The 22,161-nt window shown below is 37.6% G+C and overlaps 1 protein-coding gene across 1 annotated transcript in view; it reads left to right on the forward strand.

Annotated features, from left to right (window-relative positions):
• Positions 1 to 1,051: 1,051 nt before the first annotated feature.
• The window catches only part of LOC149235778 (Acyl-CoA N-acyltransferases (NAT) superfamily protein), a 41,887-nt gene continuing 20,777 nt past the window's right edge, over positions 1,052 to 22,161 (forward strand). The window contains 5 exon segments of the mRNA XM_089372186.1: positions 1,052 to 1,628; positions 3,542 to 3,764; positions 3,871 to 3,923; positions 4,125 to 4,161; positions 6,073 to 6,144. Of these exon segments, the coding sequence (XP_089228312.1) occupies positions 1,519 to 1,628; positions 3,542 to 3,764; positions 3,871 to 3,923; positions 4,125 to 4,161; positions 6,073 to 6,144 (495 nt within the window). The 5' untranslated portion in view covers positions 1,052 to 1,518.

Consider the following 22,161-nt stretch of genomic DNA (forward strand, 5'->3'; position numbering starts at 1 on the left):
GACGAATTATATTCTAACAATTAGGAAGAATTATAATAAAGCCAGTTCATGTTTAAGTTAAATTATTTAAAACCACATATCATGTGAAAATATTAAGTGGGTAACATGGGTGACTCATCATGTTCAGTGTATATCACATTATTTACAACAATTATTGAGCAGTTTCAGGTGACTCACTCATCATTCTTCATTCATCAACCTATAAATTATTGAGCTGTTTTAGGTGACTCACTCATCATTCTTTATTCATCAACCATGTTGAAGCCGCCTCAGTTTCATCCTGATCTGTCCATCTTATCGTATTCCTTGCCGATCATATCAAATTCCTGAGGGGTGTCTCACTTGCTCTGAGATTTTCATTATGTGGAAGCAAGGGCAGATTTAGAAACCCATTAAGAAAGAATGAGAAACATCTGACGTTTTCATTATGTGGAAGAACAGATTTAGAAATGATTAAGAAAGAATGAAATATATTCCATTTCAAATCGAAGTACCCACCAAGTCAACCGGGAAAGGGCCACATTCTATTTTTTTTGTGAATTGTTTAATTGGCATACCAACCCACTGCAGGTTGGATTCATTAAAAGTAAAATTGAAGATAGGAATCTGGCGATAGACCCTTATGACACCTCTAATCCTTGAACAATTTGTCGTAAATCGCCACCAATCTGCTGGTAAATCGCACATAACCGACATTATTAGCCATCCATTACATTAAAATACGACAAACAAGCTGTTCTCAAATCCTCCGCCAAACCCATCAGAGTTATCGGTCAAAATACAAAGATATTTTGACAGAGAAACCTGCAATGTTCTCATGCCATGTGGAGCAATCACACCCGTACACACTATCTAACGGCACAGCTGCAATCTAGGTTCGGATATACTCATTTTCAAACCGCCAATGACGTTATCCAAAACTAACAAAATGCTGACGCCATCACTGTCTAAACGTTAAGTTAAAGTAAGCTTAGGGAACGGTTTTTGCTTAATCTAAAGGGCAGCGGGAAGTGGGAACCTGTTGTTAGGTCAGTATGCATGGTATTTACTTTTTGATTTCTCTTATCTGGGCCTACAAATCCAAGGTTCTGATCACATGGGCCCTCAGTTTGCTTACACAATTTCCCTATGTGAGGCCACAGAATGGTTTTCTTTGGTGTCCAAGGGCTATAGGACAACGCAGTTCCTCAAATGGGCGAAAATTCTCTTACAAGATTTATGAATTGGGTGTCGGAGACTCGCCAATTTTCATGAATTGGGTGTCGGACACTCAGCAATTTTCATGAATTGGGTGTGCGAGATTTGCTGGTTTTAGGAACAGGGTGTGGGAGATTTCTTGAGTTTGTGAGTTGGGTACCGGGGTTTTGTAGATTTTGTGAATTGTAGTTTTGCTGAAGCTGTGGGAATTTGTACGAATAGATCTTTGAAGATGTGAGAATTTAGGGGTTGGGATGCATTGCATTGGTCCAGAGGTTTATCAGTGTCGTATATTTGTAAGTGTCTGAAGGGTGGAATACAATGTTTTCAGTCCCTTGGCGTTTGCCAGTAGTATTACCTACGCCTGTTGTTCGCTCAGGTAGAAGAAAAGACCGTTCTTTGTCCTGCACAATATCCATTTCTCCTAACAGGTATGAAAATTATATAAGGTTCTTTCTAATTATATTAATTTGATTCGAAAAGGTACACTCGAATTTTGTAATTAGACATGACTGAATCAAGTATTGCTGCTTTTAGTTAAATAATATTTAGGGAGGAGCCTCATTATTGTTTAATAGACTTCAAATATGTTTTAGGCTTTTGGCTCTTATTTTGCCCTCTGTTATGGGTTTCGAATTATCAGGCCATTTGTAAGAGTGCAGGTATCCATAAGCAGGTTGCTTTAGAAATAAGGTTCTGTAAAATTGGAAAGTTTCTGTTTGAAATTTGCTTAAGATAAATGGCAAAATGAAGCTACGGCGGGTTTGTTTCCTAAGGCTTTGTTGAGTTATGATTGAAACAGATGACTTTTTAACAATACAAAATTGGTTTGAACCGTAAGTTTGTCCATATAGGAAAATTTACAGGGTTTAGCTACCAGTGCATCCGTGTGAATAGGACCACCCCTTTTAAAATTCGAAGGTCCTGTAAAATTGGGAAGTCTCTGTTTGAAATTTTTTGCTTTTCTTGGATTTGCTTAAGATAAATGGGAAAATGAAGCTACAGCGGGTTTCGGGTTTATTTTACAAGGCGTGGTTGAGTTATGATAGAAACATATGAGTTTTTAACAATACAAAAGCTGTTTAAACCGTAAGTTTGTCCATATAGGAAAATTTACAAGGTCTGCCTACCAATGCATCCATGCGAATATGACCACGCCATTTAAAATTCGAAGGCCCAATCTCTTGTATTGGTTGAGGGTTGATATTTTTCTGTTGGGGCAGTGTGTTTTTTTCCCGGAATTTGAATCGATCTCTGCCTTCACTTTGGAACTTAAGTGAATGCACCCATGTTCTTGGGAATTGTTTTGAGGACAGGGCTACCCTTAATTATGTGTGTGTGTGTTGGTGTTGAGAGTCGAGACAGAGTCACATTCTGGCATTCCGAAGGTTCATTAATCGGCAGCTAGGTTGCAATTACAATTATCATCACTGATATGCAGGTCGATACAATCTCGGCTACAGAGCTATAAGGCCGCATCTGGCCATCCGCCATGCTGGGTGAGGGCAAGACTCTCCAGGTCATGTTTCTAGTAACATAGATCATGACCTCTAACTTGGTTGGAATGGGACAATAATATGTTCACAAAGGCCCACTTCTGTTACTGTTGTATAGAACGTCGTAGAAATAGAGGTTCACAAGGCATTTCATATTTTATTGTTCCGTTCCAACCAAGTTACTGGTTATGATCTATGATACCAGGAACCTGACCTGGGGATTCTCGTCAGTTTCTGTTCCGGTTAACGCTACATCAGTACATTACTAATGAATTTTATATACGTAAATTACCTGGGGATTCTCGTCAGTTTCTGTTCCGTTTAACGCTACATTAGTACATTACTAATGAATTTTATATACGTAAATTCTGCTGATTGTAGGGGGACATGGGTTGCGGGCTGAAATTCTATAGTACCACTTCTTGTTTCATTTCTGTTTGCCAATAACTTTCCCTTTCCTGGAAGATAGGTCACGATCGTAAAACCTGTTGAGTCATTATACCACTGACAGATAGAGATGTATGTGTGCAATTGCTATATGAGTTGGTAGATGTGCTGTATTTGCGTCTTCTTGAGGAAGTTGACACTTGTGTGATTAGATTTTATGTTGAATGGTAGATTCAGACCTGTATTTTTTTTTCCTCTGCAATTAATGTTGCTTTATTTTATCAAGGCAGATGATTCTTAGGGCGTCACTGATATTAAAGTCTTAGTTCACATGGTTCTGAATTCTCACTCTTGATAATGAAACCTCCTGAGGATGTAACTAAATATTAATGATCAAGACTCGCCACACGCCTAGCACACTGAGCTAAACTTATTTTTGATTGCCCTATATGGTTCCTCAGGCAAAAGATTTCAAGAAAGCGAATAAGAAAATATGCAATAATCCAATGCAACAATAATGCACCGGGCATTCAGAATTCGACACCACCCCAGGCTGATGCTGGAGGCTTGTCCGGCCTCTCATTTGACAGATTACAACCTACTGATCAGGATTGTAAGACCCGACATAAAAGGACATTTGGCAAATTTGTTGCCCGAGAAGCCATTCTGGATGAAGAGTATTGGGTTAGTTCTAGACTTTGCATAACGTTGCCACTTATTCTCCATTTTCTGACTTATCAAGAATATGTGTGTTTGACTCAGTTGTGCCTGGTCTTATGTTTAATGGTAGACAGCAGCATGGTTGCGTGCAGAGAGCCATTGGGAGGACCAGCCATTTGTTCGGTTCGTTTTCTACCTTTATTGGGATGCTGGATTGGCTATTTATCTTCACTTATTTGTTTGACAGTGCTGTAGGTTCAGAATCTCTCTCTCTCACACACACATCTGTCAGTATGTCGGTGTATTTTGAAAGTGTTTTCTTGCAGGCATGTTTTCTATTTTCCATGGTGTGAAATACTAATTGTTTTCTTTTTTTCATTGCAGTTATGTTGATAGCCACAAGAGAAAATTTGCAGAGCAGGTTAGCTTTATCTTTTATTACATTTTGATATTTGAAATTGTTGTTTTCTAAGATTTAGGGTTCACAGGCTTTTTGTTTTAATTAAATTAATCTTCGTTCCTGCTTGCATCATGATTATGTTGTGCTGCCAATTTGTTGTGTATTTGATTGAGGCATTTCTTTAACACATACTATACAATTTTCTGTACAAATTATAAGTGAAGGGATGCAGGTACTGACAAAATATTGCTACATTTCAGGAGTTTGGTTAAATGCCAACCACAATTTTTCTATAGGAAATATGACTATGGCATTGTAAATGTTATTTGCTACTGAGTCGACAAATTAGCACATCATTATAATCTATATCTTAAATGATATACTCTTTGCTACTTGCACTTTACTTTGTATCACTCTAAATTGTATTACTGAAATCGTATTAAATTTTGTGCTTTCTCTGGGTGTTACCTGAGTATGCTTCAAAAATTGATAGATAAGTCTGAATTAGTCATCAAAGCCCCACAGTTATATGTTTTCTGATCTATGGACATCTTCTGATGGATGGAGATTGTCTTATTAACTGTTTGGATGCTCTGTCCAGCAGTGGCCTGCTTTCCAGTTTTTTGGGATTAGAAGTTTGGACTGTTTTCAGGACTGTATTGGATTGATGTTGAAGTGGCTTTGTGGATTGCATGTAAGAGGTTTGGAGTTGTCTATCTTTGAAATGATTGTATTTAGAATCATTGTTTTTTATACTCTCAGCGCCATGGCAGAAGTCCAATATTCTTCTTGAAGGGGATCATGGTGTCCTCAACTGAGCTGGCACGCAATAGACAAACTGAAGTGCAATTACATAATACAGTTTTTATCCTTTAACCATTTTTCTTTCTGCTGATATTTCCATATAGTACAGAGTTCACAATTATATCACATTTCTTTCCTCAAATATTCTCTTTCTGCTGATATTTCAGAAGAGGACTCTGTCTGCTATGAGTTTTTACTAAATTAGTTATGGTTTTGAAGTAGTCTTTAATTTTCAGTATATTAGTTATATTTCTGAAATGGCCTTTAGTATTTTACTATATTAGTTATATTTTTGACTTGTGCCTTTATGGACTTCAAACTCAAAGCATACGCGCCATGTTACATGACATTAAAAGAATTGGAAAACGCGGGAGAGTGTGGCCAAATTTGACCTTGTGGGACTGTCGTGAACCACTTTTGACCATTCATGATTTAGTTTGAAAGATTTGTCCCGAGTTTGATCTATTTGATCCGAGTATCATAGGTTCATGTCGAGTATGAACAGGTTTTATGGCAGGCCTGTAGTCTGAGTCAACTCTGCAGGTTTACAAGAAGCTGGCTAGTCTTGTTAGTGACTTTCAGTAGAAAGTATTTCAATCATTGGGCCAGGGCAATGTTGCTTGATATTTTTTATATATTTCTATGTATTGTTGGTCTATAAATGAAATAAATAAATCATGCATTGACTACAAGGTTGTCACAGATGTCCCTTACTGTGAATGTCAAAGTAACAGAGTTCTAAAATACTCTTGCAAAGGATTTACTACAATGATTTAAACTTTGTCTTCAACGTCAATTGAATATAAAATAGCTATGTGATAAGGAAAAATAAAGTAGGTCCGTAGATAAAAAGCAGTGAATAAAGTTGAGCTTAAATATAGTTTCATTGTGTGATTTACATGTTTAGTGTAACGGAATTGAATGAAAGGTAAAGAGAATCAGCTGGACTGCTTAGAGTGAAGGAAATGGTAACTGATATACTCTTTAGAGTAGATGACAGTTGTAAAGCTGAAATTAGAGCTCTGCTGCATGCATACTGGGTTATCTTAGATAAGTAAATCATATGTATGATTCTGTTCACTTCTATCAAATAATTTGATTACTTTGTTTGCAATGTGTTGTTCACAGGAGTTCAATGCTTTAAAGCGACGGTGCTTTGGAAGAGACGGCCACTCCCTCAAGTGTTTCTGCATTGTTGCAGTAAGAAATAGCATCACATCACCTTTCTTTTTAGTCTTTTGCTTCTTTTATTTCCCTTGCGGTGACTTTTAATGCAATATATTTGCCCCTTTATTCATGTTGCTCTCTCTCCCATAATTTCTAATTTTACTCTTTTTTGTTGTTCTTAGCCCACTCCTTTGTTCATGGAACAAAAATTCTCATATTTGAGTTGGAAATTGAATCTTCGCATAAGTACTTTCTGTTTTAGAACCATTAAACTTGAGTAGTTCCAGTTGGCTAAGCGGTCGTGACAGGAGATACCCTTCTGTCAAAATCACCCAGGACTTGCACTTGGCCCCAATGACTTATTTATCTCTCCAAGGAATTGAACATTGGTGGTGGCCTGACATGCCACCATCTTCACCACTGAATCACGACCCCATAGGCTATCTTTTTACTTTAAATTTAAATATAATATATTTTTATACTTAATTTCTCCCAACATGTCAACATGAACAAGTAAGAAACTGCAGTAGTATGGACATTATACACATTAAATAAATATGTCAAGAGTCCATTCATTTAATACTAACATTAATTTCCTTTGAAGAAACTTAATAAAAGAACAGAATTGTTCATTGTCCAGTGATGATCAATCCGAATTATTTTCTTGCAAAGGAAACAAGTCCAATCCATCCCTTGCAAAGAAACTTGAGCAATCCATGAACGTCTTGTTTGTTGTGAAACAGTAAATTATATCAATAATATCTTTTTTGAGAAATGCATCATTGATATCTTCTTGGATAAAAGAGTCACACCCTAGAACAAATGGAGTGTTACCTCTCATATTGACATGAGTGGTAAACTTGATCTTGTGCAGATTGATGGCATCATTCTAGCCTTCCAAATGTTGGAATGTTGGTGGAGGTTGCTTTTAGGTTTTATCTTTTCCTTCACAAATCTTCATCATGGTGGTCACATCTGAGTCACTTTTACTTAGCGTTGCATGGTTGTCCTCTAACATGATGATGCACTTACCTAGTTCCATTCATATTCATGCCATTTCCATAGTTTTACCTTGGAAAATTTCTTTATTGCAAGCATATTATAACTTTTGCCTAGGTAAAATCCACTTCTTACATACATTTCCACTAATTCTCACCATTTTACCTAGGTGATTTATGTATTACATCACATCTTGATATTTTTCCTAGGTAAAATCCTCAATTACACCTATATTCCACTTCATTCCATCTCCTAGGAGGCACATGGAATAATTAACTTAAAATCCCCAAGTCTTACATTATAATAAATTTTCAATTTTTATATTTTCAAATTTTCCATTGTGAACACACCTAACTGGTTTTGTTTTATTTTAAATAAAAATTTAATATATTAAAGCTGAGGTTAAGTGCCTAAGTACCGGTTTATTTCTTTATTGAGAACTTTCGCTAGTTTCACTTTTTAATTGGTCAGTAGGAGTTGTAACTTAAAGTCCATGTGGTGTCACACATGAGACTAGGCACTCTTTTGACACATATTTGAGTGGTACACTCATTCCTAATTATTCACTAGGGAACTTAACTTTATATCCATTGGTTGCAGAACTTAAGTTAGTACTTTCCCTTTTGGCACATATGTTGAGACAAACACGCATTAAAAAAAACTAATTCGCCCTACCCTTGGCTTAGCCTTGTTCACATGTGTTAAACCTGAGGAGTTAGGCTTGAGGAGTTAGTTGAGCCTTGAGTTGAAGAGGGAAGACTACTACCCATGTTACCTAAGGTTTTGACCTTCCATCTCATCCATATACCTCATCCATTGATGCACACATCCCTAGGCGGTGTACTCCACTAGGAGGACACATCCACTTCCTACATAACCTTGTTCGCACCTTACACACATGTGAAGTGACTAATGATGGTTTCACTTGGTCAAAGGGCACCTATATGCACAGATTTTAAGGAGAACTCATGGCTTTGATGGAGACCCATTTGCAAAAGTGTTAAGAGTGCCCCTTCTAGGTTGAGAATTTCAAGGTTGATTTGGTCAAAGTGGCATATCCTTTTAGGGCGAATTCATGCACAATGAAAGCTTAAATGTGAAACACATATGTGAAGTGACTAATGATGTTTTGACTTGGTTGAAGGGCACCTATATGCACACATTTTGAGGATATCTCATGGATTTGATGAAGACCCATTTGCACAAGAGTCGAGAGTGCCCCTTCTAGGTGGAGAATCTCAAGGTTGACTTGGTCAAAGTGGCATAGTCTTTTAGGGCAATTCATGCATTGTGAAGGTTTAAATATGAACACATCACAAGTTTTAGTCAAAGGGCTTCTAAAAATAACACTCAAGCATTACACTTGGCATTGGCATATATTTCTAGAAAAACATCCTCGTAAATGAAATTCATATATGGAAAACCACTCATTTTCTTGAAATTTCGCTCTCCTAAAATAATATTATTGTTTGGAGATGGTTATTTCTAGGACGATGCCTTCATCATTGAATTTTACATTTGGCATTCATGTAAGACCTATTGAAAATTTTCTCTACCTATTTGGCAAAGCTTTTTATTATTATTTTTGCACATGAGGAAGACGAATGACACCCAGATTTTGGCTTTGTATGAAGATAAGGATGGAAGGAGACATGTGGCATTATAGTAATCTAGAACATTGTATCCAAGCATTTTTCTATGGGTTTTTGACCTAATTTTCCCACTTAGGTAGTTTTTGTAAATATTTCTAATATTTTCCTTGGAGTCTCGCGAGGAAAATAATATTTGATTGCAGAGGAGTTGAGCTAAAATCTATAGAAGTATTTGCACACTCCATTTGCAAGATGGATTTTATTAGTGGAGAATAATGGGAAGAAGCTAGTCTTACTTTGCAAAGCTAATGTGTAATATTGTCTATTTTCTAGTGTCTGTCGTATAGTAATAATATAAGGATTTGTGTTGCAAGTTTGATAAGGCAGGATCTATCACAATGACACAATGAAAGATAATGGAAAGGAAGTATGATCTTAGTTCTATTTCTTTTCTTTATTGAATTTAAATTAGGTTTCCATCGTATTAGAAGTGAATATCATAGAGTTTTGTTTCTTTACAATAGATCTAGTGTAAATTTTTCCTTGTGATACTTGGGTTGATTTGTAAGAGTTAAGCTCCCTTTAAGCCTTGAAAGTTAGATGATCCTTAGCTTGATGCTCCTTTAAGCAATGTATGCTGTTTGGGACTTCAACAACCAAGACAAGAGGACAAATACTCAAGAGTGGCTTAGACCCCATACCCCAAGCAAGATAAGCAGTAGTCTCCTAGTCACTCATCACCCCAAGATCATCTTTCACCATTATTTTTGTTTCCATCATAAATGTGTCTAGGTTATCTTTACTCCCAATTCTACTACACGAAGTGAGCCTAGTTGATTGATAGGGATGCCCCCCCTTGACTAGGAAATTCTTCTTGGGTCTAATGTGCAAGGGGAGAGTTGGTGAGGTGACAATGGCCAACCTCTCGTGTTCCAAAAAGCTAGCACACATATTTTGGAATTTAAGTTATAGGTGCTAGTTTCTGTAGTAACCAAGAGTTATGGCAATCTAACAACAAAATTACAAGTTCGTTCCCTTCCTATAAAAGCTAGAAATGCTAGCATGAGGTTGTGCCCTAATAGAAAAAGAGCCCCTCTTTATAAAAGAAACTAAATTTGATTTTAAAAAACAAAGACAATTCCCTCTTATGAAGCCTCAATTCTTCTAAGCTAAGAGGGGGGGATGGTTTGTCATGAAAGTTAGAGTTACATTCATATTTGCATAGAAAGCCAATAGCAGACAATGAAATTGTGTAAAATAGAGATTTGCAGCTATCCCTAATCACGCGAGTGTTCCCAAGGAGAGGGACTTTCCAAGAAAGTTGAGTAGTAAAAGAGAGTTTTGAATTCAAACTAAAACCATGCCCAAAAGGTTAGGGAAAATGAGCCTCTAAAATACATGCTTAGTTGTTTCATCCCTACCACAAGGCGTGCATGTAGCATTTGAAATACCATCTCTTTGAACCCTAGTTTGATAACCAAGCCTTGGTGCACCATAAGCCACCTTTAATACTCAGTGCTTGAAGGGAGGTTGAGATTTCCAAATATACTAGCAACTCCTTAAGCAATGTGCTTTGGGATCCCTGAGTGCCACCTTTCATTCAAATTTCAGGCATGAAACAACTTTGGAGGTGTGTCTTACAAAGTCGTAAATGTTCTTGGCCACATAGTTAATAAGGGTTTTCCACTCTTCCATCTCTAGTCCCTGTAGATAGGACTTTGACCCATGGAATTGCATTTTAAAAAGACAACTTGCAAGAATCATTCTACAAGTGTCCTAATAAGTGTTGGAAATTATGGTAGCCATGGTCGATATTTTCATCTTGAAAAGAAATTGAAAATTTAAATTTTATTGTTGCCTCCAAAATCTTCAAATTCGGCCTCACGTTTATTTAGGTCGGTTGGGCTTTTAAGAGGCACACCTATTTGACCGATTCTTGAAGGCTATATAAAGGGGATTATCTCTCCTCATTTGCAAATGAACTTATCTCGTCTATCTTTGATCTAGGGAAATTACAGGAGGGTCAAAATTTCAGGAGGCCGTCGAAATTTCAGGAATCTATATTTTGTCATGGTACTTGATCATGTTCTTCGTTGATGGTTTGGTTATTATCTTGGTATGGTTAATTCTAATGTATTGATGAATCTGGAACTCTCTCTCTTGCATAAAGAAAGATTTATGGGTTTTCCCATTATGGGTTTTGCCCTGGCCTCAGGCCTAATTTCTGTGTCTCTTGTCTCATGGTTTCTTGGTTATTTCTACTGCAATTTTCTCTACTCTTTCATGCTTATGAATGAATTTTTATTAATATTGTATTTTAATGATGTAAAATGCTATTGCTAATAATTGTTATCTGTGTGAGAAATTTGTTCTAAGCATTTCCCTAGTAAAATCAACACGGTATTAGAATTGGGGGGTGTTGGAGAACAGTGTTAAGTTCAATTTAATCACTAAGATCAAGCCAAGTTAAAAGATGTATGGCCATAAAGTTTGAGGATAAATTCTGAAGTTATAAACCTTACTATGGAAGTTCGAGCCTTTGTTGTCTTTGTAACCAAACCAAAGTAAATAGTAGGGCCGTGGCTAAATCAAGGGTCCACTTGCCTTAAAAGACAACAAATCATTAATTTCCTGAGAAAGATACCTATATTATGCTATGCATGCGAGTTTCTTGTAGCTCCATGCGAATTTCTTGAGTTTTTTTGTTTTGTTTTTGATATGAAAGTTGTAGTAAAACTATGATCACAACCTTTATATAATCTGAGTTCTATAGTGATACTAAATGCTAGGTGTCCTCCATGATCCAAGCTATAAACTCTACTAATGATCTGTTTCTCAAATCTGAAATTGATCTGAAGATCAAGAATGCCTAGATTGAGATTTATGAATTTCGCAGACCTTATGTGAGCTTTGTGGCTCAGATCGGTGGCATGTCAAATACATTCGAACCTGTGAATGATGCGAAGTTGAGAAGGAGATCCAAGGGTTGTTTGACCCGAGCTTCAAATATAAGACTTCAATGAAGAATGATCTTCAGAAGAACTTGAAATGTGTTTAAGGAATCATGTGCCATCTCCAACAAAAGGTCTATGGAAATCTGTATTGTTCAAGTCTGTAATGATCAAATCGAATTTTCCTTGCTTTGCGACATGTACCTCACTCGAATCCTAAATCTTTGGAGAAGATCTGACTCTTGGTCCATAAGTTTCTCTAAGGCACTTTATGAAATTTAGTGCGGACCTAAGACTTTGACTCTCCATTCAAATTATCTATGGTAAAGCTATGAAAGTTGTGACAAATTTGAAGATAGCATCTGAGCTCTCTTTCTTTGTGGATGATCCAAGGACCCAATTCTAAGGTCTTTGTAATGCAAATTGTGTGAAGACATTTGATAGGATGGCTTAAAGGGCAATTTGAGTATATAACATCTATCTATTGTGATTCGAAGAAGATAAGGAGGATTCGAGGTATGATTTGCCTCTATAAAAGTCCATGGATTGCTATTTGAAGTTCCAAGTCCTTTCTCCATGACATTGAAAACAATGATCGTATGTTAATATTGAAGCATTTAAGTTACAACTATTGAAGGGATAGGCAATATATATATATATATATATATATATATATATATATATACATACAGTTTTAGTTCTGATAGAAGGCCGACATTAGGAAATCAAGATAAACATTCTTCATTACAAGAAGTCGACTTGTTATCTATAATTGTTGCCTTGCTTAAGGGTTAAATCTAGAAGTGTGTAAATGTCATTTTATGATGGATGTCTCGGTACCATTAAAGAAGTCCAAAACATTTGGCTATGAAAGTAGCATTCGATGATCAAAAGTTTTATGAAAATCTTCTGATGAGTTTTTGGTGGCTTGGCATCATTAAAAGTCAATCAAGGTGCAAGAGTGCAAAATAGTGTCAAATAATTTCAGGGATCTCTTCCCAAGATAGAAAGCTAGCTACTAGTTTAAGATCAAAAGTCTTCACATAACCTAAAGGTAAGACATCAAAATAATGATCTCAGAATCATTAAGGAATCATCAAGCCACAAGTATATAGCCTTCACATTTGTATGTAAAGTTGAATGAACTGATGAAATATTGATTGGGCCATATTCCCTCTAAAGATCATGGATACTTGGTGCCATTTAAAAGTATTGAATGAACTTTTCAACGACAAGGATTTAAAGGACTTGGATTGTTTTAGCAAGAAGCTGAGAATGAAAATGTTGAAGTATGCCGAATGCGAATAAGAACATTTAGGGTTGATGATGTCTAAGGCTTTTTTGCTTTTGCTTAATAAGAAACCCTAGCTTCTTGATGGTGAGAATGATTTGCAGGCTAAACACAAGTAGGTTGAAGACTGAGAGGGAGCTATCATAGATAAGTATCTTGTATCTCCTTTATTATTTTAATTGTTATTGACATTGGATTGATTATGGCTTGTAAATCCTAGGTAGGGTTTGGAAGAAGATCTAAGGCATATGGACTGCGTCCTAGATTTGATTTGTTGATGATGTAAATAAGCAAATTGATGATGATAATACAAACTCTCTGGTGATGTGGATTTCTTCATTATGATCTCGTTAATGATAATGACTTGGACTCTTTAATGATGATTATATAGACTTGATGATGATGATGTGGATTCGTTGATAAAGATGATGTTGACTAGTTGATGATATAAACTCCTTGTTCGTGGACTCGTTAATGATGATGATATGGACTTGTTGATGATGACGATGTGGATTCTGTGATAAATATGATGTGGACCCATTGATGATATAAACTCCTTGTTGATGAGATGTGGACTTGTTGATAAAGATGATGTGAACTCGATGATATAAACTCCTTGTTGACGATAATGATGTGGACTCGTTAATGATGGTGATATGGACTTGATGATGATGATGTGGATTCATTGATAAAGATGATGTGGACTCGTTGATGATATAAACTCCTTGTTGATGATAATGATGTGGACTCGTTGATAAAGATGATGTGGACTCGTTGATGATATAAACTTTTTTTCGATGATAATGATGTGGACTTGTTAATGTTGACGTGGACTCGTTGATGATGATGATGATGACGTGGATTCGTTGATAAAGATGATGTGGACTCGTTGATGATATAAACTCCTTGGTGATGATAATGATGTGGACTCATTAATGATGATGATATGGACTCGTTGATGATGATGATGTTGATTCATTGATAAAGATGATGTCGACTTGTTGATGATATAAACTCTTTGATGATAATGATGTAGACTCGTTAAAGATGATGATATGGACTCGTTGATGATGTAGACTCCTTAATGATGATGAGATGTAGACTCCTTGATGATGATGACGATATAGACTCCGACTCTGTGAACTATTTGTTGATGATGAGAACTCCTTAATGATGATGTGAGCTCTTTGATGATGGTATGGACTCCTTGATGATGTGATGAGATTGACTCGATCTGAGAAGACTAAGATCAAGAGGGAGTTGACACACTCTCAAAAGATAGTATTATCTTGATTTTTTCATTATGAGTCTCTTGATTTGCTTGGTTGTACTTGTTCTTCCGTAACTTGCTAGTGAGGATTGCAGGTACGTAATGGAGACTGCTAAGGTGTGGCAATCATTGGAAATGACGGAAGAACAATATGATAAGAAGACTTGTGATAGGCTTTGTAATTAAAGGGAGCAGACAAGATCAACCTGATCGAAGCATGTTTCCATGAAGAGGACTTCTGTGTAAGAGGGAGTTTCTTTTTTAAAAGCATGAGCCCGGTGATATCTTTGGCACTATGGACTGTGAGTCCATCGATATCTCCATGATGAATGGTTTGAAGAAGTTGCAAGACTTTGATGTTGACTTGATCTATCTACTAATGTTTGTTTCTGTTGAAGCCATTTATTATGTGTTGAATTTGAATATGATTGTGAGAATCCACTTATTATTTGCTGAATTCGAGTATGGATACTGATATTCGCTTCTGTGAGAAGCCACTTATTGTCTGTTGGACTCTACTATAATTGCCAATGATTGCTTCTATGAGAAGTCACTGTTGAAGTCTATTATTGTCTGTTGATAATTGCTGATGTTTGCTTCTGAGAGAAGCCTTGGCTGTAGCTGAATGAACCACTGAATGTTATTGTGTTTGATAAAGTACTGAGATCCACCATGGCTACATTTTTTATGTTGAGCTGGTTGTTGATGTTTATATGAAGAAACTGAAATGACTAAGAATCCCTTTGGAGAGGGAGCATTGATTACATAACATCCTAAATCTTCCTTAGGTTGCGACTATGAGACCAATAGATTGGTCGGGAAGATTGTTACTCTCGTAGACAATGTGCTATGAGACCTTGTGGTTTGGGAGGTGCATTAATGATTCCTCCCGTAGTTTGTGTGCTTTGAGACCTTGTGGTCCGAGAGATGTATTGATTTGATGATTCCTCCCATAGGTCGTGTGTTGTGAGACCTTGTGGTCCAGGAGATGTATTGATTTGACGATTCCTCCTGTAGGTTGTGTGTTGTGAGACCTTGTGGTCCAAGAGATGTATTGATTTGATGATCTTCCTGTAGGTTGTGTGTTGTGAGACCTTATGGTTTGGGAGATGCATTGATTTGATAATTCCTCTCTTAGGCTGTGCGTTGTGAGACCTTGTGGTCAGGGATATGCATTGATATGAGTTGGATGTTATGTATCTTTCCTTATGATGAGACTGATGATCTCTCCCTTAGGTTGTGGGCTATGAAACCTATAATTGGTTGGAGAGATTGATTTGATGATTCCTCTCGTAGGTCGTGTGTTGTGAGACCTTGTGGTCCAGGAGATGTATTGATTTGATGATTCCTCTCGTAGGTCGTGTGTTGTGAGACCTTGTGGTCCAGGAGATGTATTGATTTGACGATTCCTCCTGTAGGTTGTGTGTTGTGAGACCTTGTGGTCCAAGAGATGTATTGATTTGATGATCTTCCTGTAGGTTGTGTGTTGTGAGACCTTATGGTTTGGGAGATGCATTGATTTGATAATTCCTCTCTTAGGCTGTGCGTTGTGAGACCTTGTGGTTAGGGATATGCATTGAATGAGTTGGATGTTATGTATCTTTCCTTATGATGAGACTGATGATCTCTCCCTTAGGTTGTGGGCTATGAAACCTATAATTGGTTAGAGAGATTGATCCTAATAGAGAGAGATTTGTATTTGTGATCTCTTAGGCTATGGGATGTGAGACCTATGATTGGTCGGGAAGATTGATCTTTAGAGAGAGAATGAGAAATTGATCTTTAGAGAGAGAATGAAAAGTACCTCCTTGCCTATAAGAGGGAGTGTTGGAAATTATGGTATCCATGGCCAGTATTTTCATCTTGAAAAGAAATTGAAAATTTAAATTTTATTGTTGCCTCCAAAATATTCAAAGTTGGCCTCACTTTTATTTAGGTTGGTTGGGCCCCTACGAGGCACTTACTTGACCCCCTCTTAAAAGGCTATATAAATTAGATTATCTCTCATTTGCACATGAACTTATGTCATCCGTCTCTGACCCAACGAAATTACCGCCGGGGGGGGGGGGGGGGGGGGGGAATTTCGGGAATTTGTATTTTGTCATGGTCCTTGATCATGTTCTTGGTTGATGATTTTGTTATTATCTTGGTATGGTTAATTTTGATGTATTCATGAATCTGGAACTATCTCTCTCGCATAAGGAAAGATTTATGGGTTTTCCCCTGGCCTGAGGCCTAATTTATGTGTCTCTAGTCTCATGGGTTCTTGGTTATTTCTATTGCATTTGTCTCTATTCTTTCATGCTTATGGATGAATTTTTATTAGTACTGTATTTTAATGATGTAAAATGCTAATGCTAATAATTGTTAAATATGTGAGAAATTTGTTCTTAAGCATTTCCCTAGTAAAATCAACAATAAGTATGCTTGTCCAAGTAATTTAGCTTTTGAGCTTGTTTAAGATCACATAAAGTATACCATTATTGGTGCTTGTACTTCCATGAATCCCTCCCGTTATAAGGAAATTTCACTATTGCAGACAAAATTGAATTCCCTAGATCTAGTGGTCTGATCTAGAACAACAGAAGATAAAACGATTCGATTTTCCCTTAAAGAGATTAGAAAATGAAAAATAGGCCTACCTAGAATCTATAGCAAGCCTTCCTTTCCTCCTTTCTTGTAAGCTCCAACTCTAGCTCCAAGTGCTATAATTAGAACTTGCACACACAACTAAAACAAGTGAAGGAATCACAATCCACATAGCATAATCTAAAATCTCCATTCAATGAGTCAACATGGCATTGAAATACATGAGTGCAAACATAACACAACAAATATAGGAAAACAAGATGCTCTTTGTATTAACAAATACAAAGAGGAGTTACAATCATAAATAGAAGCTTGACTAGGAAAACAAGATGCTCTTTGTATTAACAAATATAGGAGAGTTACAATCATAAATAGAAGCCTGACTTTGTAGATATCTCCCTAAGTTGACTTGGCCTTCCTTGTCACAAAGCACACCTCAATATTAACCCTAATGCATAAATATGGTGACTCCTTTAGGCTCAAAGCAGCAGCATGAGGGCACTATCAATCTCCAAAAGCCAACCCAGACCTTATGGGAGGTAGTAAATTTATAGGATGAGTATGGTAGTTTAGGATTTACCATTCTAGGCTTGAGATCCACATATGATGGGAGGATGAGCTCAAGAGATAAGAGATAAGGTGTCCAAGATAGGATTAGATAGGAACCAACATGCAAAATCTTCAAGGCGGTGGCATAGCCAACACGTGTCTGCCACATGCTCCAGCATGGCATTTGTTTAGAGCTTTCTTAGCCTCCTCATGGGTGAGGCACCTTCTAAATATGGTATTGATACCATGACGATAAAGGGTGTCACTAATTATAATGTAATTTTTAGCCTGGTATCGAATATGTCACTGATCAGAGCAAGAGGTATTGGGTCGAAAAGTCTGGGTTTGGAGATAGATAATAATATCCCCATACTAAGGATCAAATGAATCAATCAAAACGTCAGATGTAGACTCAGTTTCGAGTGAGGGAAGGTCACAGATCAGTTCGATGAAGACTAGGGATTTCTTAGATTTGGATTTGATGAAATTCAAATCAAACTCCTGGAGAATAACAATCCATTTATAGTACTTTCCCCCAAGCAGTTGTTCTGACAAAATATATGTCATGGGGTTGCAATCATAAACTACCATAGTCTTCCGAAGCAAACTGTAGTGGCGAAACCTTTGGACAGCTTGAACAATTGCCAAATCTAACTTTTCAACGTGAGTATATTTAATTTCGGTGTCGTAAATAAATGGGATGTTCGTTCCCGACATCATCTTCTTGGACCAATACCATATTAATGGTAGTAACGGCAGCAACAAGATACAAGAAATAATCGCGTTGATAATGGGGGGGATACAACAATGATGCTCGAACTAGAACATCTTTCAAAGGATCAAACGCCTTTTGGGCAGTATCGTCCCAATGGAAGGGAACCCCTTTCTTCAACAATCGAGTAAATCCTTTGGTCAATTCAACATAGTTGGGAAGAAATCTCCGTAGAAAGTTAGCCTTCCCTTGGAAGTGTTGTAACTGAACAAGCAAGGAAGGTGTAGACAAATCGAGGATCACATGCACTTTAAGCGGATCAATACGAATTCCTTGCTTCGACACAACGAAGCCGAGAAGTCTACCAGATTGGACACAAAATACGCATTTGTGCGGATTTAACCTGATATTATAATGTCGACAATGTAAGAAAATGGCCCTGAGATGCATTGGATGATCCTCATGATGTTTTGAATGGGAAGGTAAGTCGTCCAAATAGGGTTGTACAATGTGCTTAATATCATGGAAGGCATAATTCATAGCCCTTTGGAAAGTTGCACCAACATTTTTCAAACCGAAAGGGAGCTTACGATAGGCGAACGTGCCCCATGGACAAATAAATGCAGTTTTATGTTGGTCCGATGGGAGTATGTTGATTTGGTTGTAGTCGGAAAAACCATCCATAAACGAAAAAACTTTGCTTCCGGCACAATCATCAACAATCTGGTCGATAAATGGAGTCGGTTTAACTGTCCTTAGGACAAGCACAATTGATATCATACCTTGTTTTTTCATGACATAAACAATGTTCGAGACCCAATCAGTAAGAGGAACTGGGTAAATGAAACTAGCTCGCAAAAGTTTTTCAACATCTGCTTTAATTGTAGCAACTCTCTTAGGATGAAACAGACAAGCGTTTTTGGATTGGCTTAACATTCATATATGTTTTGATTTCATGTACAATGATATTGGGATCAATACCTGGCATCTCTTCATATGTCCAGGCAAAAACATCATGAAATTCCTAGAAAAGGGCTTTATAGATCTTGACCTCATCGGGAGAACAAGATGCACCAATATGTACATTTTCGACAATTTCGGGTTTAATCGAAATATCAAGAGGAACAGTCTCTTCAATATTCGATAAATTCTTCTTTGAATTGATGTCGTGGATAGATAGGGAATCTGTAGATATCTCAACGATATTGGGTGAATAAATATCTCCAAGATTATCCTCAAAGGTCTTAGGTAAGGAGGAACGATGATGACTATCATCCCATGACACATCATCTGACATCATGATTTCCATGATGCTTTCATCAGTAGAGAATGTACTGGAGAAAGGATCAGAAGATGAACCATAATCTCTGGAATGTGTCAAACAGGCCAATAGATAGCTTCATATTCGATCTCAACAGGACTGAGTGGCATGCGGTCACCAAATGTATCAACATTAGAGGCATTTGGCACTATCCAAGGATTGGATGGAATAATACAAGAAGAAATCATATTGATGAAGGCAACCAGATTTGGAATGTCAGGAGGAGGAAGGGAAAAAGTTCCCATCAAAGAGGAATCTTTAAGTAATCCTACTCTAACATGTTGGTAAGGTGGTGGGGATTCACCCACAAGAGGGATGCTTCCAGTAGTCTGAGAATTATTGGCAAAAAAGGTAAGCTGGTCGATGGCCATGATGTGACCCCTTGGTGAGGGAAAGCGATCATTCTAAAGTAGGTTGAAACGACAGCGGCCATGGCATAAATCCATGTATGCCCCAGTAAAAGGTTATAATCCAATGGTCTGTCTATAACCTCGAATTCTACTGAAACCGTTTTGCTAGCTAATTCTACTTGCAACATATTCAAAATTCCATAAGGCTTGAAGCCTCTTCCATCAAAGGCTTTGAGAGTAGTCGGTGATTGATTAAGTGAAGGAGAACCAATAACCTTCCAACATGAAAGTGACATGATATAGGTTGAAGCACCTTCGCCATAATTGTTCGATGGATAGTTTTACTTCGAACAACAACTTGAATCATAAACACCAGTTGTGGTGGAAGTTTGGGTGTATGATTCTCATGATTAAAGACCACAAGATTCAAATCCGAAGGATCTATGCCTCCAATTGCGGCAAGTAAAGATCTATTTTAGGCGGGACAATTCTGCAAAATCTCGAGAGTTGACATAGAGTTCTACTATATTATAATTCTGTGCAAGTCCCACATGAGGATTACATGTTGATTTGTGAATGATGCCCTTGGGAGGTTTAATAGTTAATTCAGTGGGAACCACACTTGGAGGAGGATCTGAGGTAGAAATGGCAAGTTGATCAGTAGCCTTACCAGTTGAAGGATTTAGATTTCCATAATCTTTGTTTCTTGTAGCCACCATGATTTCATTTTTCGGTTTGGTGGAAGATAGCGTCATAATTGAGGAAGAGGAAGCTGGATCCCGTGCAACCATGTTCGTCTCCTAATTAGGGAAGTGATCTGTTGACGCAGTAGGTGCGACAAATGATGACTTGAGGAATTGATTAACTTCCGCCCGATGTGGACAGTCTCGGGTAAAATGTTCCTCATTATAGATTAAGCAAGGATAACGAGGTTTTCGTTTGTCTTCAGGAGACTGGTTATTTTGTTTATCCTGCGAAGAATTATCTTTCTTCTTACTTCCGGGTTGCTGCAATTTGCCTTTCGTAGATTGAACAACATTAATCTCGGAAGTAGTCGTAGGAGTAGCAGAAGATGGGTTTTGAGTAGCCACAACAGGAGATGAACTAGATAGTTTACTCACTGTCTGCTGGCTAGCAGAACCAATCACGTCATCAGTGGCATGTGATTCTTTAGTAGGAGGTGGTGGAATAGTGTGTTGAGGTCTTGGAGCATTGGGTATTTTGTCATAGAGCATGCTAGATTGCGTATAAACGAGATCAAGATATTGGGCACGAGCAATTACTTGCTCTTCAGTAACGACTTTGCCTTTAGCAACATCTTCAGTTATGGGTGCTAACAAAGATTTAGTGAACCATTCAACCAATAACTGATCGGGAATGTAAGTTTTAACCAATCGACACCGACATCTCCACTCATGAATATGATCTGATATATGGGTGGAGTCAGATTGTTTAAAAGAGGTCAAAAGTTTGTTTTCATTTCGTAACAAATAGGCAACTGAAAGTGAGTTAGAAACATATTTGCTAAGGCACTGAAGTTGTTGAAAGAAGCTCGTGGCAATTCGATATACCACTTAGCTGCCATACCAGTGAGAGTTCTCTGGAAAAGAGTAAATAGATAGAATCATCATTTAAAGAGTTCGATGAACACCATAAATGATATGTCATAACATGAGTAGACGGGTTTTCTCCAGGATTGCCATTGAATTTGGGAATGTCACTTGGTAATTTTGTAGGAATGACTGACCACCAAGGAGAGTGACAAATGGGATCATTTGTAAGTCGGGTTAAATCTGGAAGTTCAAGAGTTGCAATAAACGACAATTGCCTATTCAAGTATCCCTGGGAAGGTTGACCTTGAGAATGAAGGTTAACCTGTGGTGGAGGATACCTTGGGTATGATGGAATAGGCTGGGCCACGGGTATTTGCATTCCTGGATGTGGAGGATTTTGATAACCAAGATATGTATAACTAGGCTGTCTAGGATAAGTATAACCTTAATAAGATTGGAATGGTTGTGTTTGAAGTTGTTGACCTTGATAAGGCATCTATTGCATAGGATTTTGACCAACAAGTGCTTGCGGGATACCTTGGTATGGTTGTCCATAGGGATTTTGCAACATCCCTACATTAGGTTGATTGGTTTGTGCCTGTGCCATGCCATGTATAGGTTGTTGTACTTGCATTTGATGTGTGGTCTAACCAAGCAGTGGGGTTTGTAAGGCAGCCTGAAGATGTTGGGTAGCTGGGATTTGAGACATCCCAGATACTGGTGGAACAGGTTGCATTTGAGGTGCAGCCTAGGAAGGTTGACATTTGAGGTGCAACCTAGGAAGGTTGATTTACTTGAGATACAACTTGGGCAGATTGAGGCATAGGTTGGCAAGTAGAAACCTGAGGTGTAGCTGGAACAAGTTGAGTAGTC

The sequence above is a fragment of the Pinus tabuliformis genome, chromosome 8, assembly GCF_031772625.1.
Source record: "Pinus tabuliformis cultivar Carrire ecotype Pingquan chromosome 8, CPIR1, whole genome shotgun sequence".
Taxonomy (NCBI): domain Eukaryota; kingdom Viridiplantae; phylum Streptophyta; class Pinopsida; order Pinales; family Pinaceae; genus Pinus; species Pinus tabuliformis.